General features: G+C 59.2%; 3 protein-coding genes across 4 annotated transcripts; 1 reads left to right on the forward strand and 2 right to left on the reverse strand.

Moving 5' to 3' along the window:
- The first annotated feature begins 2,419 nt into the window (after positions 1 to 2,419).
- On the forward strand, positions 2,420 to 6,290 carry PKMYT1 (protein kinase, membrane associated tyrosine/threonine 1). Its single transcript, XM_006897496.1, has 6 exons — positions 2,420 to 2,767; positions 3,612 to 4,105; positions 4,815 to 4,921; positions 5,005 to 5,177; positions 5,266 to 5,423; positions 6,155 to 6,290. The coding sequence occupies exons 1-6, from the start codon at positions 2,429 to 2,431 to the stop codon at positions 6,288 to 6,290; spliced, it is 1,407 nt and encodes a 468-aa protein (XP_006897558.1). The 5' UTR covers positions 2,420 to 2,428.
- An 860-nt stretch (positions 6,291 to 7,150) lies between these two features.
- PAQR4 (progestin and adipoQ receptor family member IV) lies at positions 7,151 to 9,202 on the reverse strand. The gene is made up of 3 exons (XM_006897452.1): positions 9,037 to 9,202; positions 7,708 to 7,929; positions 7,151 to 7,584 (listed from the first exon to the last, which is right to left on the reverse strand). The coding sequence occupies exons 1-3, from the start codon at positions 9,200 to 9,202 to the stop codon at positions 7,151 to 7,153; spliced, it is 822 nt and encodes a 273-aa protein (XP_006897514.1).
- Positions 9,203 to 10,728: 1,526 nt separating this feature from the next.
- KREMEN2 (kringle containing transmembrane protein 2) lies at positions 10,729 to 14,025 on the reverse strand. Of its 2 annotated transcripts, none has more exons than XM_006897454.1 (9): positions 13,938 to 14,025; positions 13,570 to 13,744; positions 12,828 to 12,919; positions 12,597 to 12,721; positions 12,294 to 12,447; positions 11,470 to 11,802; positions 11,269 to 11,394; positions 11,115 to 11,193; positions 10,729 to 10,939 (listed from the first exon to the last, which is right to left on the reverse strand). In XM_006897454.1, exons 1-9 carry the CDS (start codon positions 14,023 to 14,025, stop codon positions 10,729 to 10,731), a joined length of 1,383 nt encoding a protein of 460 aa, XP_006897516.1. The 2 variants fall into 2 exon arrangements, with proteins under 2 accessions (XP_006897516.1, XP_006897515.1); XM_006897453.1 differs by having other exon boundaries at positions 11,251 to 11,394.
- Positions 14,026 to 14,329: the final 304 nt, after the last annotated feature.

Consider the following 14,329-nt stretch of genomic DNA (forward strand, 5'->3'; position numbering starts at 1 on the left):
TCAGTATATTCCTTCCATCTTCTTTTGATACCTCCTGGATCATTTAACATTCTGCCTAAAGCATCCTTGATTGTAGCAACTCGAGGTTTGAATTTGTTCTTCAGTTCCTTGAGCTTAAGAAATGCTGAACAAGTTCCGCCCTTTTGATTTTCCGACTTTAGCTCCTCACACATTTAATTGTAATATTTTGCTTTGTCATTCCGCGCTGCCTTTTGGAATCTTCTGTTCAGCTCTTTAGTGTCTTGGATTCTTCCTTATGCTTTGGCTTCTCTACGTTCCAGTGCAATCTTCAGATTGCATGTCCAAAGTAGGTGAGGTAAAGCCTCATTCTTGCCTCCAGAGAGCTGGCTGCACCCCCTCCAAGACATCTGTTCGTTCTCTTGGCTGTCCATGGAATGTTCATTGCTCTTCTCCAGCACTACAGCTCAAAGGCATCAGCATCAATTCTTTTTCTGTCATCCTTATTCATTGTCCCGCTCTCAGATGCACAGCAAATAATAGGAAAGACTGGCCTCATGCAGACGCACCTTAGTCTTCAAACTAACATTATTACTCAATAATTTGGAAAGGTCTCTAACTGCAGATTTTCCCAGTGGAATGCATCTCCTTATTTCCTGATTGCTGGTACCAACAAAGGAGTTAATTATAGATCCAAGCAAGATGTAGCATTGACAGTTTCAATCGCCTCTCCATCCATTGTGATGCTGCCTATTGGTCCAACAGTAATATTAGTCCATCCAGACTTACAGACTCGGTAACCCAGAGCAGGGGGTTTTCTTTGCTTTAGGAATTTGTGTCTAGCTGTTGGACTCCATTCATTACCAGTTGATTGCACTATGGCCTTCAACCATTTCCTGGGGCATTAACTGCTCCACAGACTGATCCAATTAATTAGAGCTCCTTTGTTAGGGCAGCCTTTTTTGTTTACTTTAAATGCTTTATTGTGATTTGATTAAAAGCTTACAGAGAAGATTGTTTTTCCATTCAACCATTCATACACATTTTGCTTTATAACCTTAATTACAATCCCTTTTTTTTTTTGTGCATGTGTGTACCATCAAATCAGATCTGACTGGTACAGGAGGAGACTGTTCCTCCTTCTCCAGCAAAGCATCTGGTGGATTTGAACCATGCACCTCTGGGATTGCAGCACACCCTCCTGCCACTAGGCCACCAGAGCTCACCTACAATCCCTTATTATAACAGCTTTCTTCAGCTCCATTTGTCCTCCTTTCCTGACTCTGGGCACTCTCCGTGGGCAAATTCTGCCCTGTCCATCCCCTGTGGTTCTGAGATGTGATGACCCCTAGTTTTGCTGTTCCTCTCACAGGCCTGTTGAGTCATAGAGGCGGGTTTTGTTCCAGGTTCAAAGGATGGCAGAGTTTTTGGGGGTGTGGAGCAGAGACATCATTGTAACAGTTCGTACCACTTGTACTCATTCACACACACTGGTGGTGTGTGTGTCCTGACGGGTAGTGAGATCCCAGGGTAGAGCAGAATGGCCTCATTCGGTGTATGAGGCTGCACTCTTCACAGAAGCCAACTGCCACTTTTTTCTCACAGTGCAGCTGGTGGCCTCAAATTGCCAATGTTTCTGTGGGCAGTGTATCGCCTTAACTGCTTTGTCACTGGGGCACCAGTAGATAAAGGAGGGCATTGTTGTTGGGTGTCATGGAGCCCAACTTCTGTACAGTAGACAGGAACCCAGGCCCATCCTGCACCATCCTCAGACTGTTGTGTGAGCCCATTGTTGTGGACCTGAATGGGTGGGTCAGGGAGTTTTACCTCTCTATATGAATGTGGGGGCTCCTGGACAGAGATCAGATGTGTCCTGTTCTCTTTCTACTGGAGGCATGCATCCCTTTATTGTGCTTGACTGCACTTGGCAAATACTGTGGTTTTTAATAAATTGAAGGTCTGTAGCAACCCTTCTTTGAGCGAGCCTCTATTGGTGCCATTTTCCAGCAGCAGGAGCCCACTTCATGTCCCTGGGTCTCATTTTGGTCACTGATCCTACGTCAGACTTCTTTGTTGTGGGATGGCATGTTCACTGGACTCTAATAGAGTCCCAACACAGCTCTCCCACCTGCTGTGAAATGCAGAAGTTTGCTCTTTTATGACCCCTAATTAGCAGTTTGGTGATTGGGAAATGATTTGCATGTTACCGACATGCTTAATATCTTAAAAAAAGAAAGTTTGCACTGTTGGGATATTGGTTTTATAATGGTGGTCTAGGCCCCACCCCAGTGTCTGTCCTTGGAAATACCAGGAGGCCCTAGCCATGGCAGGTGCTTGCCTCTCGGCCTCATGATTAAAGTCCAGCACGTATGTGTGGATTTGTGCAGGACCCTGGTACCAGATGCTGAGTGGACACGCTGCCCTGACCTTTGCTCACTCTCTGCCCCTTGCAGGGCCTCCCACTCTCGCCATGCCAGTGCCCACGGAGGGCACCCTGCCACCCCTAAGTGGCACACCAGCCCCTGCCTACTTCCGCCACTCAGAACCTGGCTTCTTTCTCAAGAGGCGACGCAGGCTCAGCCAGAGCCTCCCACCCCGGCCCCCGGCCAAGGGCTGCATCCCAGTCAGCCGCATCTTCCCTTGGCGGACCCCTGGCTGGCATCAGCCGCGGACAGTGTCCTTCCGGGCTGAGGCCCCGGAGCTCCTGCAGAGCACCCAGTATGATCCCGGCCGGCCTGAGTCCTTCTTCCAGCAGTGCTTCCAGCAGCTGGGCCACCTGGGCCATGGCTCCTACGGGGAGGTGTTCAAGGTGAGTGGAGGATCCAGGCCAGGTGCTCAGAGCTGGGGCTCTGCGCCCCACCTCCCCTCCTCCTTGGACATCCCATCCTCACTGACACTGGACTTGGCCACTTTCTTACCCCTTCCTGGGTGGACCCCTCCAAGGCCACCCGTCCTCACCCCCACTTCCCTGCACACTTGCCCCTTGTCCAGAACCTGGCATGCAGCATGGGACTCTGGGTCTCCACATCCCTGCCTGGATCCCTCTTAATGGGGCTCTCAGCCAGTTCTCATCCAGGATACAGCCTCCCACTGTGCATAGTCCCACCTTGCCTGCCGCCCCCACCAAGCTGGCAGCTGCTGGTACTATACTCTGCCTCCTTTCATTCCTTCAAAGCATATCTTCCAGTCATTTGTTTCCATTAAAACATTGGACTTCCTTGCACAAATATTACCTGAATACAATGCCACATAATACCCACTGTCCTCAGCAGATTATTGTTCATAGTGACCCTGGAGGGTCTCTAAGACTGTAAATCTTTACAAAGGCAGCGGCCTCATCCTTCACATATGGAGGGGTTGGTGCATTCAAATTGTTGACCCTTTAGTTAGCCACCAAGTGCTGTATTGTGCACTACCAGGGCTCCTTGTGAATTCTTTCCCGGAACCCACTGTGGTTCCTGTGGCTGGGAGAGTCCAACTTACAGCTGCCCTGGAGGGCAGAGCAGAACTGCCCTGGGATTTCAGAGGTTGTAAATCTTCCTAACAGCATACTACCTGGTCTTCTTCCCATGAAGCAACTACTGGATTCAGACTGTCAACCTTTTTGTTAATAGCCCAACAACGCCTTGTTTACGCCCCCACCTCTTTTCCAGGTGCGCTCCAAGGAGAATGGCCACCTCTATGCTGTCAAGCGCTCCCTGTTGCCCTTCCGGGGCCCCAAAGACCGAGTCCGCAAGTTGGCAGAGGTGAGGGGCCACGAGAAGGTGGGGCAGCACCCCCGCTGCGTGCGGCTGGAACGCGCCTGGGAAGAGCGTGGCCTGCTGTACCTGCAGATGGAGCTGTGTGGGCTGAGCCTGCAGCAGCACTGTGAGGCCCATGGCACCAGCTTGCCAGAGGGCCAGGTCTGGAGCTACCTGAGGGACACTCTGCTGGCCCTGGCCCACCTGCATGGCCAGGGCCTGGTCCACCTCGACATCAAGCCTGCTAACATCTTCTTGGGCCCACGGGGCCGCTGTAAGCTGGGTGACTTTGGGCTGCTGGTGGAGCTGGGATCTGCTGGGGCCAGTGAGGCCCAAGAGGGGGACCCCCGCTACATGGCCCCTGAACTACTTCAGGATTCTTATGGGACAGCGGCAGACATATTCAGGTGAGTCTGAAGGGAGGAGAGTGACTCCCCCAAGGGAAAGCACACTGGAACACCCCCAGGTGAAGATGCTGAGTTTCCTGCCCTGCAGTCAGGGAAGAGTTTCTCCCATGGGCCAAGGGGTCCCATGACCTGGGAGCCTCTATGCTGCAGTATGTCCATAGCTCTTTAGGAGGATGGGGACTGTGTCACCTCCTGCAGTGGGGACAGACAGGCCCTGGGCCTGCCACTGGGTGCCAGTTCACTCTGTTGTTCATGCCCTGCACTGCCCCTGACCACAGCACTGATGATACCAAGAACAGTCCCCAGTGCTCTGGTGGTGCACACAGCTGTGCTTAGCTGCTAATGGAAAAGTCTGGTTCAGACTCACGCATTCTGTCACAAGAGAAAGACCTGGAAGCTGCTCCCGTGAAGTCGACAGCCAGGGCCACCCTAGGAGGCTCTACCACATGGGGTGGCCCTGAGTCTCAAACATCCCTAGTGATGGCAGGCCTGCTAGGAACCATGGTAACCAGCATCTGTCCAGTGGGCCAGCCTGGGAGACTCCCTGCAATGGGTGTAGGAGTCGGGCTCTATGAAGGGGCATTTCTAGCTGGGGGGCTGGCCACTGCCTCCTTCTCACCACGTTGGCCTTTGGGTAAGGCTTTAAGGGCCCTATAGGTGTCTAGCTGTGTCCTAAGGTCAACATCTGTCCCTTCTCTGCCCCCTGCAGTCTAGGCCTCACCATTCTGGAAGTGGCCTGCAACATGGAGCTGCCCTGTGGTGGTGAGGGCTGGCAGCAGCTGCGCCAGGGCTACCTGCCCCCTGAGTTCACTTCAGGTAAGTGGGGGCAAAGAGGGTGGCTCCCACGGGGGCCTATCCTGCACAGATGGTAACGTGCTCGTCTGGTGTCTAATGCCCAGGACTGTCTTCTGAGCTGTGCGCCATCCTCGCCATGATGCTGGAGCCGGACCCTACACTGCGGGCAACGGCCAGGGTGCTCCTGTCACTCCCCATGCTCAAGGAGCCTAGGCCCTGGAGCGTCCTGTGGTCCACGGCAGCTGATGCCCTGAGCCGAGGGTGGGCACTGTGGCAGGTAAGCCAGTGAAACCAGGGACAGGCTGCTGCCTTGTCCTCCCCAGGCATCCACCCAGCCTCCTGACCCCTGTCCCTTCCGCACGCAGGCCCTGGTCTCCCTGTTGTACTGGCTCTACCACTCGCTGGCCCGCCCTGCCAACTGGCTGCAGCCCCCAGCCCCACCGGCCACCCCTCCTTGTTCACCCCATTGCACTTTCCTCCAGGACCACAGGCTCTCCAGCAATGTGGAGGACAACAGCTTTGGGTGAGTGGACCAGGCAGGGGCGAGCCTGGCCTAGCACAAATGCAGCTCTTCTCTGCTCAGCCCTGTGCTAAGCAGAGAGCAGGTTAGCGGCTTCACACTGGATAGCTGGCCCTACACTGCTGCAGCTGTCACCCCAGGGGCAGCACATGGGCTGGGACACTCGCTGAGGAGGGAGATGGAGAAGATCCCCCACCCTAAACCCCCAGTGGAGTCACTATGGCCCCAGGGTCCCTGGTGGAAAAGCAAAGCTTAGAAATTGCTGCAAAGGGTACTATATTGTTCAGAGGGGACACTTTTCAGGAGGGATGATAATGGCATTCATCCATCTGTGGTGGCAGCGGCATCCTTCTGCCCCAGTGGATAGGAAGCAGTAGATAAGGGTCACTGGCCCCAAAGTTCCTTTCAGCTTAATAGGAGCGCCTGGCTTGCCTCTGGTCCTTGGGAGCTGAAAGGCCTCTCTTCCAAGCGTACCACGTGTGCTGTTCCCATCTTGCTGGGGGGCAGCCCACAGTAGGGGTCCTGACAGTTGAGCTCCCTGCCCACCCCCCACCATCCCTCACCACCCTGCCTGTCCCCTCTTGCCCTTCGACAGATCTGCCTGGGGCACGTAATCCCCCCTCCCCCTGCCCTCTGGAGCAGATACACAGCTCTGGGAGCCAGAGCACAGGTGGGGTTGGGGAGGAGCTTTCAGTCTCACCAGATCATTTTTCTCTCTTCTTTCCCCTGCATAGGGACCTCCTCGACCTGAGCAACACTCACCCAGCACCTTCTGAGGGCTCCTTACTGTCCTTTGAGCCCCGGAACCTCCTCAGCATGTTTGAGGATTCTCTGGACCCCAGTTCCCCCACCCAACCTGGAAATTCTTAACTTTTTACCTCCTATCACTCCTGAACACTCCCTCTGACTATTAAACGGTATTCAAGTCTTGGGTACACCTTCATTTGCACAGGTGGCAACATAGCACATCCTGTCTCATTTATTCACATACTCAGGGTTGAAGGGCCTCTGGGGCGCGACCTGAAGCGGATCCTGGCTAGGGAGCTCTGGGGCCTCACACCTTGGGCCAGCTACCTAGAGCAGAGCAAATTTCCTGAGCTGGTGGGTCCCTAGTAGGTAGCTAAGGCAGAGACACACCTTCAGCCCCCGGGGCCATAGGCATTCACCTCTCTGTGTCCACTGTTGGGTCACCAACAGAAGGCTTCCTGTTCCTTGGCCATGATGGTATCTTGGTCTCTTAACGAAGAGGCCAGTCCTGCTGCCCGCCACCCCTCACTCTGCAGGCTCAGAGCAGACTGGAGCAGAGGGGATGTGCAGGCCACTGGGAGGGCTGGCATGCAAGGAAGGGTAAGATCCAGACATGGATGCAGAGTCCACCAGAGGCTGTGGGAGGGGTGAAATGAGGATGACAGAAAGTTGGCAGGACTACAACTGTCCCAGCTAGATGTGCCTCCTAAGCCCTCTGGCCCAAACCCCACAGGTCTCGGGAAACTGAGGCCAGAGAGGGCAAGGTTTTTCTTGGATCAATGCAGTCAGATGATGGTGTCCTGGTGCCCAGAGAACAACGGATGCGTTCCATAGAAGGATGGGTGATGAGCGGATGAGGTCTCCCTGGCATGGGAGTTCCGCTTTTGTGGAAAGTTTCCAGGAGCCAGCCCCTCTCAGACCAGTGAGAGGGAAGCAAGGTGGTGGTGATTCTAGGGATCCAGTTGGCTGGCAGGACGAACAGTTCAGTCTGGTGGGCAGGCGTGGTGGGCAGCCCAGAGCAGATCGGGCACAACACCAGCGTGTAGCTGCAGGATGGAGCCCACGCTGAGCAGATGCATGATCTGGTGTGAGTTACCCCAGTAGTCAAAGCGACCAGGTCCCCAGCGCTCAGGCAGGCGGGCCACGTTCACCAGCCCACCCAGCAATGCCAGAGCATCCATGCGCAGATAGCAGGGTAGGGAGCCTGGGGCCCCAGAACCCAGCCCTAGTCCTCGGGCCCCAAAGACCAGGAGGCGGGCACCAGCCTGCCAGCCGAAAGCTCGGAGCCGGGCGCTGGTGGAGGGGGCGGTGAGGGCCCGCCAGCCTGCCACCCCTGACAGCACGGTGTAGCCCAACAGGGCTGCTGGGCGCAGCAAGGGCCTGCAGGCCAGAGTGCAATGGATGATGGGCAGGGCCCCTGCAGGGGAGAAGTAGAAGGGGAAGGGGAGTCAGTGGTCAGGCAGGCATTTTCCATAGCCTGGGGCCCCACTCGTTGCTTTCCAGCCCTTCCCCAGCCAGTCCGCCCTCCTGCTCAGCTCACCAAGAGTGTTGACAAGACAAACTCCACACATATCCAGGGCCAGGAGCCGGGCATACACAGGGCTACCCCCCTGGTGGCACATGAAGAGGTGATAGAGCACGGAGCCAGCGGGGGGTGCCAGGCAGGCCACACAGTGTGTGCCCCCAAGCCAGCCGTCCTTGCCCAGCTGGCCCCAGGGCACAGTCATTGGCAGCAGCACCAGGAAACCCAGCAGAGCCAGTCCTGAGGAGAGAGACCGTGGCCCTGTGGCAGCGTCCTGCACAGGAACACTGGGGCCCAGCCTGGATGAAGTCAGGCTCAGCCTAAAGACCAAGATCAGGATGAGGGATGGGGTCAGGCTCATCCTGGGCTACAAGTTTTCAGGGAGCTGGGCCTAAAACGGCCTGGAAGTGAGGCCAGCTGCCAGTGTCCCTGCCTTGCAGATGAATAATCTGAGCTGTGGGGAGACTAGGTCACTTGCCCAAGGTGAACCTAACCAGCACTAGACAGGGCAGCCTGACCCCCACACACTCCCTCTTTACCTGCAGACACAGTGCCCCTGCCGTAGAGCAGCTTGGCAGGTGGGCAGAAGTCCCAACTTGACCTTAAGTGACACAAAATGCTGGAACCACTTAGCTTCCTTCCCTTCTCCAACCCTTGTGTCCAGTCCTCTACATAAGTGTCCAGAATAATGGAGTCGGGCTTTTGTCTTTCAAAAGGTGGCAAGGGCAGGGCCAGCCAGGGCAAGGGCCTGAAGCAAGCTTATCCCATCCAGAGCCCATTCTTTCTGGCCCCCTGTAGAGGAATCAGAACTGGGCTCCTGGCCAGCCCTCTCAAGGGTCAAACAGGCACAGCTTGGACTGCAGGACACCCCACTCCAGGTAGACTCCTGGGGTCACAGCATCCCAGCCTGGCCAGGCCTTTTGAGGATGGACCAGCTTCCAAGCCCCGCTTTCTGCCGGGGCACCTCAAGGACGGGCAGGGCTGTGTCAGCAGAGCCCCGGGGCCGCAGAGGAGGGGCCGGCAGCCTGTGGGGTGGGGAAGGAGCCGCCATTAGGCGGGGCCTCTGGCCCGCAGGCGGCCACTAGGGAGGGGCTGAGCCTCTTCTAGGGACAGGGCCATCTCTGGGTGCTTCAGGGGAAGGCGCTCAGGGCTCCAGGATTAGGCAGGGCGGGGCACCAGGTTCCTTCTTGGGGCTCAGGGGAATTAGGGGGACGTGGGCCCCACTCGCTCCCCGAGCCAGTCCCAGGGCCCCGGCAGGGGAGCGGAAGCTGGCAGTGCTGGCCGGGACAATGGCAGCGTTGTCACCGCGGCTTCTGGTCGTGCCAGGGCCAGGCGGCGCGGGCTCACCGTGCGTGTAGATGTTGCCCAGTTCGTTGTGCAGATAAAAGAGGCTGCGGAGGCACCCTGAGCCGCTGCTGGCCGGCCGGTAGCCGGTCAGCACGAACTTGTTGAACTGCAGGTGCGGTGGTGAGCTGGCCCAGTCCAGCAAGCGCGGCCCGGCCAGGAACGCCATGGCCCTCGGGCCCGTCCGCCGGCCTCCCACTCAGCGGCACCGTGCCCCCGGCATGCGCATCCCCCGCCCCGCCGGCCTCGCGGGCCCCGTCGGCGCACGCGCCGCTCAGGGGTCCCGGCTCGCGCCCCTTGGCGCTGCGCACGCGCGAGCCCGGCGCCCCCGTGCAGCTGGAGAGAGAATCGAGGACGCGCTGGAGCCCGGGCGCAGTGCGGGTCGGGCCGCGAGGCAGGCTGTCCGCAGGGACAAAGCGCAGAGGAGGTCGCTGGTTCCTCTCACTGCAGGACGGGTGCGGCCAGACGCGGGTGGGTACGCCAGGCTCCGCCCCGACTCTTCCCCCCCCCCCAGCACTGAGACAGTTGACCTTTGAAGTAGCCTCTTTTCTAGAGCGCGCCAAGTAACCGAGGCTCCGCCCCCCTCTTCCCCCCCCCCCAGCCCGCTGGCGTTTCGCGCGCTGGACACCTGACGTCAGCGCTGCCGCGGCCAATCCGCGCCACTAGACCGCCCAGGCCTTTGCCTCTTGGCATAATTTATGCAATCTCGGCTTCATTTACATGCGGGACGGTTGGCGGTAACCGATGTACTCCTCCCCAGGCACAGCTGGTTCCTCGCATGGTGCGCCCAGGCGGTCCGCCGACTCTGCAAAACCCTTGGGTACTCGCCCTTGCGGGCGCAGCCTCAACACCCAACCCACTAGTAGCCCGGGCTTTGTCCAAGGGGCTGCCAGCCCGAGTCCTAATTAGGAGAGTCTTGGCCACATCCTGCGCGTCCCCTCGCCCGGAGGACACCTCTCCTCCAGTCTGACTACCTGGAGCGGAGCAAGATGCCCAGGCTGTGATGTGCCAGAGGCACAAAAGGCCCTTGGGCGAGGCTCTGCCCCTTGGTCAAGCTAATTAATGAGCTTGCACTTGCCCAACTCGCTCCTAGTTTTCTCGCCCTCGCCTCCTCTCGCCCTCGCCTCCGCCCCGCACCTCTGGCAAAGAACAGAGGGAAAGACCCCAGAAGACAGCCCTTTTTCTAATAACCCATTCCACAGCAGGCCACTCCTGACTGTGCGGATCCGCAGTCCCCACCCTCCCAAAACCTTGGCTCCGGGATCTTTTACCCTAGTCCCATCCCCTCGCGCGGAGAACTTGCTCAGGTCTGAATCCTAATAGGTCCTTTATTAGAAGTCTGTAACAGGTCTTTGGACCTCTTCTCTTGACCCCTGACTTCTCCTGAGGGAAGTATGTCCAGGACTGTCCCAAGAGAGGCCCAAAGACTCCTGGACTCCTGGAAACAGGCACTCTCCACATATCCGGTCCACTTGAAGTTAGGCTGGGCTCTTGTATCCTTAGTAAGCTAACCATATGAACCATGAGTCAGGCCAAGGTCTCTACATAGCAACAGATACTTAATGTCCGACTCTAGCCTCCTTGAGCTGTCCAGAGGTGGAGTTGTCCATAAAGAGAAGGCCGAGATAGTGGGGGGCATAGCGTTCCAGGTATCCATCTCGCCGCTGGCTGAGTTGGACCCCCGGAGGTCCAGAGTCAGAGAGCAGAGATAAGAGAGTGCAGAGAGCTCTGTTTGGAACTGCTCAGAGGCCGGTAGAGTGCAGCTGGACCCTCGGTCTGGGGGTCCCCCGGAGGGCACGGCAGGGCCACCCCTCGGGGCCGGCGGTACCATACGGTCCAGCTTCTCCCGGGACCCCGTGAAGGTCCCAATGCCAGAGGTCCTTTCCCTGGTGTCAGTAGACAGCTCCTGGAGAAGGAGCAGACGTCAGCGGGGGCCCTTGCTATTTCACGCCTGCTTCCTGGGTGGGACCAAGGCTTCGCTCCTAAAGACCTTGAAGCGCCCTTCCAGGAGCGTGCCCTCTCTGCCCAGGCTCCCCCCCCTCCCCCCAGCGCCCTGCACCCTCGGGGCCCAGTAACCACACCTTCGGCTCAGCAGACGAAGCAGCGAGAGAAGCAGCAGCAGTAGCAAGGAGACTGCCGTCACCGAGGGGAAGACGCGAGCTACGGGGACATGGACGGAGTGAGGATGCTGGAAGGACACCGCCCTGGCCGCCTCGCCCTGACCGCTGGCCTCACCGCCCATCGCAGACTCCAGGGGACCAGGGCTAGGGCTGCAGCTGGCGTTGGCCCGGTCAGGGAGTGTGGTGGGGCTCTGCCCCGAGCCCCTGGTGGGCGAGTGCTTCTCAGGGGCGTCCGGCAGGCCTACGGAGAGGGGTGTGAGGTCAGGCACGCCGCGTAGGCTGGCGGGCGGCGGGGTGTGCGGAGGATGGGCCTCACCGCGGTAGGTGAGCGCGAAGCCCTGCGCATGGCCCCGCGCGTCGCTACGGAAGGTGAGCAGCAGCGCAGCGGTTTGCAGACGTAGGGGCCCTGGCGGCGGCGGGCGAGCGCCGTCAAAGGCGCGCAGTAGGCGGCCCGAGGTAGCGTCGCGCAGCTCCAGCCGGTCGCGTGGGTCGGCCAGTTCGAAGAGGCGGAAGGTGAGCTCCAGAGCGGTGGTCGGCGGGCCTAGCATCCAACTGCAGTTCCGGTCTGGCCCATACTCGTCCGGGAAGTCCGGGGAGTAGATGACGCCCTGAGGCGCTGTCCAGCTTCCCTGACAGGCGCCCACCGATACTGGACGCACAGGGGAGCGCTCAGGGGCGAGGCCCAACGCGAAGCCCCGCCCCAGCCAGGGCCCCGCCTCCACACTGTCCTCAAACTTACCGCCCTGCCCTCAAGTTCACCCAATCACAGCAGCAGGCCCCTCCCAGTTCCTTCTGCAGGTCCTGCCCCCAGACTGCCGGTCCCGGGGCACGTCCCCCGGGTTCTGCCCCATGTCACCTGGCCCCACCCCAAACCCAGGGCTTTGGGCTGCTCCAGGTTTCTCGAAACGTCGTGCTTGTCCCCAGGGTCCGCTCAGTCCTGTGTCTGGCCCCACCTTCAAACTCAGGGCCTGCACGATCACCCCTCAAGTCCTATCCTCAGTGCCTCCAGGTTCAGTCTCCTCACCCCACCCCCTCACCAGCCCCACTCCCCGTCATTTCTGAAGCCCCACCCACAGCCTCAGACCTCCCTCTCCTGAATCCATCTTTACCCAAGTTCCCAAGTCCCGGCCCATTCTTCACCTTCATAGATACCCAGACGCCCGTCGCCGCCACACAGCTGGCCCGGGTGGCCAAAACAGATCTGGTCGCAGTCGGTGGCTGGGGCTGGATGTCCCCGGGTCAAGTCGCTTTCAGAGCCACAGAAACAGGCATAGCCAGCCTCCACCCCTGCCAGCTGGGAGCACAGACTGGATGATGCCAGGGTCAGGTCTCGGGGTACAGGTGGGGTTCTGGGATCAGGGTCGCAGAGGGAATTCGACTAGAGACAGGAATCAGTGTCTTAAGTCTGGCGTCATGGTGGGCGCTAAGGTCAGGGGACAGTACCTCATAGCCTTTCATGCGGCAGAAGCGCAGGCACACCTGGACAGTGAGCTTTGTGGAGGTGCCACTGGGGCCGCTGAGGGCTGGGGGCGTCCCGGAGTCGACGAAGCAGCCCAGGTACCCGGGCACTGAAGGGGAGCGCGGTATTCGTTAATTAGGCTCTGGCACCTCAGAAAATGATCCCTCTGTTCAGGAACCTCAGCACCCTGCTGTGCTCTGGCTGCGTCAACTCACTGTGACATGTGGGGATGTCGCAGTAGCGCCAGTAGATACCCTCTTCTGTCTCGGCCACGTAGCACCAGGGCTGCACATCCCCATCTGGGTTCCTGTAGAAGGGGGCAGGAAGTCTGGCTCTCGGTCCAGGAGCCCAGGCTCTGCCCCGAGCCTAGGCGCCAAGTGGACATCAAGGCCAGAAGAGTTAGCTGCTCAGCTTGGCTCCGCCGATCCCAGATTCCTCAGGATTCCAGCTTCCCCACGTGCTGCTAGATGTGAACCTCCGAGGGGACAGTTCATAGATTTCAGCTGTTACTAGACAGGATATCATGTTTGAGGACCTCGCCTCAGAACCCCGCCTGTGGCATTATTGGTTTGCCACAGCTTTGCGGCTCAGCGGGTATGTGTTCAGGACACTCCGGACCGTAGGTGGGCATCCCAACCCTCAGAGAAGTGGCACTGCTCGGATCAGGCCCGCTGGCACAGACTGCTGGAGCGCAAGAGCCCAGAAGTCGGTCCTCCTTCACCCGGGCGGCCCCACCCCTGACCACGTCCTGGCCACAAGCCCTACATCACAGACCTCGGGCCTGCAGGCCCCGCCTCGCCCCGCCCATGCTCACACCCGCCCCGACCAAACCCACACACTCCAGGCTACAAGCCCCGCCTCGACCACGCCCCACACGATGACCCCTGGCTACAGGCCCCTCCCGACCACTAATGTCTCCGCCCTGACCACGCCCACTCCGGCGGACCCGCCCCTGACCGGCAGAAGTTGTGCGCGCCCAGCCCCCAGCGGCCCTGGGGATCACTCGCGCTGCTGTAGCTGTGCTGCTGCGTCTGGTCCCAGAAGAGGCAGGGGCGGCCGACCCCGCTCGGGGCCGTGTGGTTCTGGTGGCCGCGGTAGTCGGCGCCGTTCACCTGGAAGCATTCAGACAAGCCTGCCGGCGACACTGAGGCTAGGACCTCACTGGTTGTCGTCAAGCACCCACCCCACCAGCCTGCCCCGGCGCAACACCTTCTCATCCCTCTACCACCCCCCGGCTGCCCAGCTATCCTGGCCACCTTCTTGCCACTGGCAGCAACGGGAGCATCGACCAGGGTGTCAGGTCAGGGACCCGGCTACCCCCTCACCTGGGCTGTGTAGGCTGCCGGCAGAGGCCCCGTGTGGCGGCAGGAGGAGACAGAGAACCAGGAGAACCTGCAGCGCCCATGTCTCCATCGCGTCAGCTCAGGACAAGGCCCGGGGTTTCCCAGGCACTCTGCGGGGTGTTGCCTGCGGTCCGTCGGTTCCTAACTACCCTGGGGGGGGGGGTTGCTGTCCGCCGGTAGAGGAGAAGCTCTCTCTGGCCTGGCGGGATCGGTGACAGGCTGTCTCCTTTCTGCACTCAGGATCCGGCCCTTAGCCTCCACTCCTTGCCCTTTCCACTCTCTGGTGCACTGTCCCCCCTCACCCAAGTCTCCAATGCTCGGGCGCCTGCAGGAGGGGGCCCCCTCCCCGCGTTCCTGCGGGTCCCTCCTCTAGG

Source organism: Elephantulus edwardii, unplaced genomic scaffold (assembly GCF_000299155.1).
Source record: "Elephantulus edwardii isolate Elephantulus edwardi_28Jun2011 unplaced genomic scaffold, EleEdw1.0 scaffold00209, whole genome shotgun sequence".
Lineage (NCBI taxonomy): Eukaryota > Metazoa > Chordata > Mammalia > Macroscelidea > Macroscelididae > Elephantulus > Elephantulus edwardii.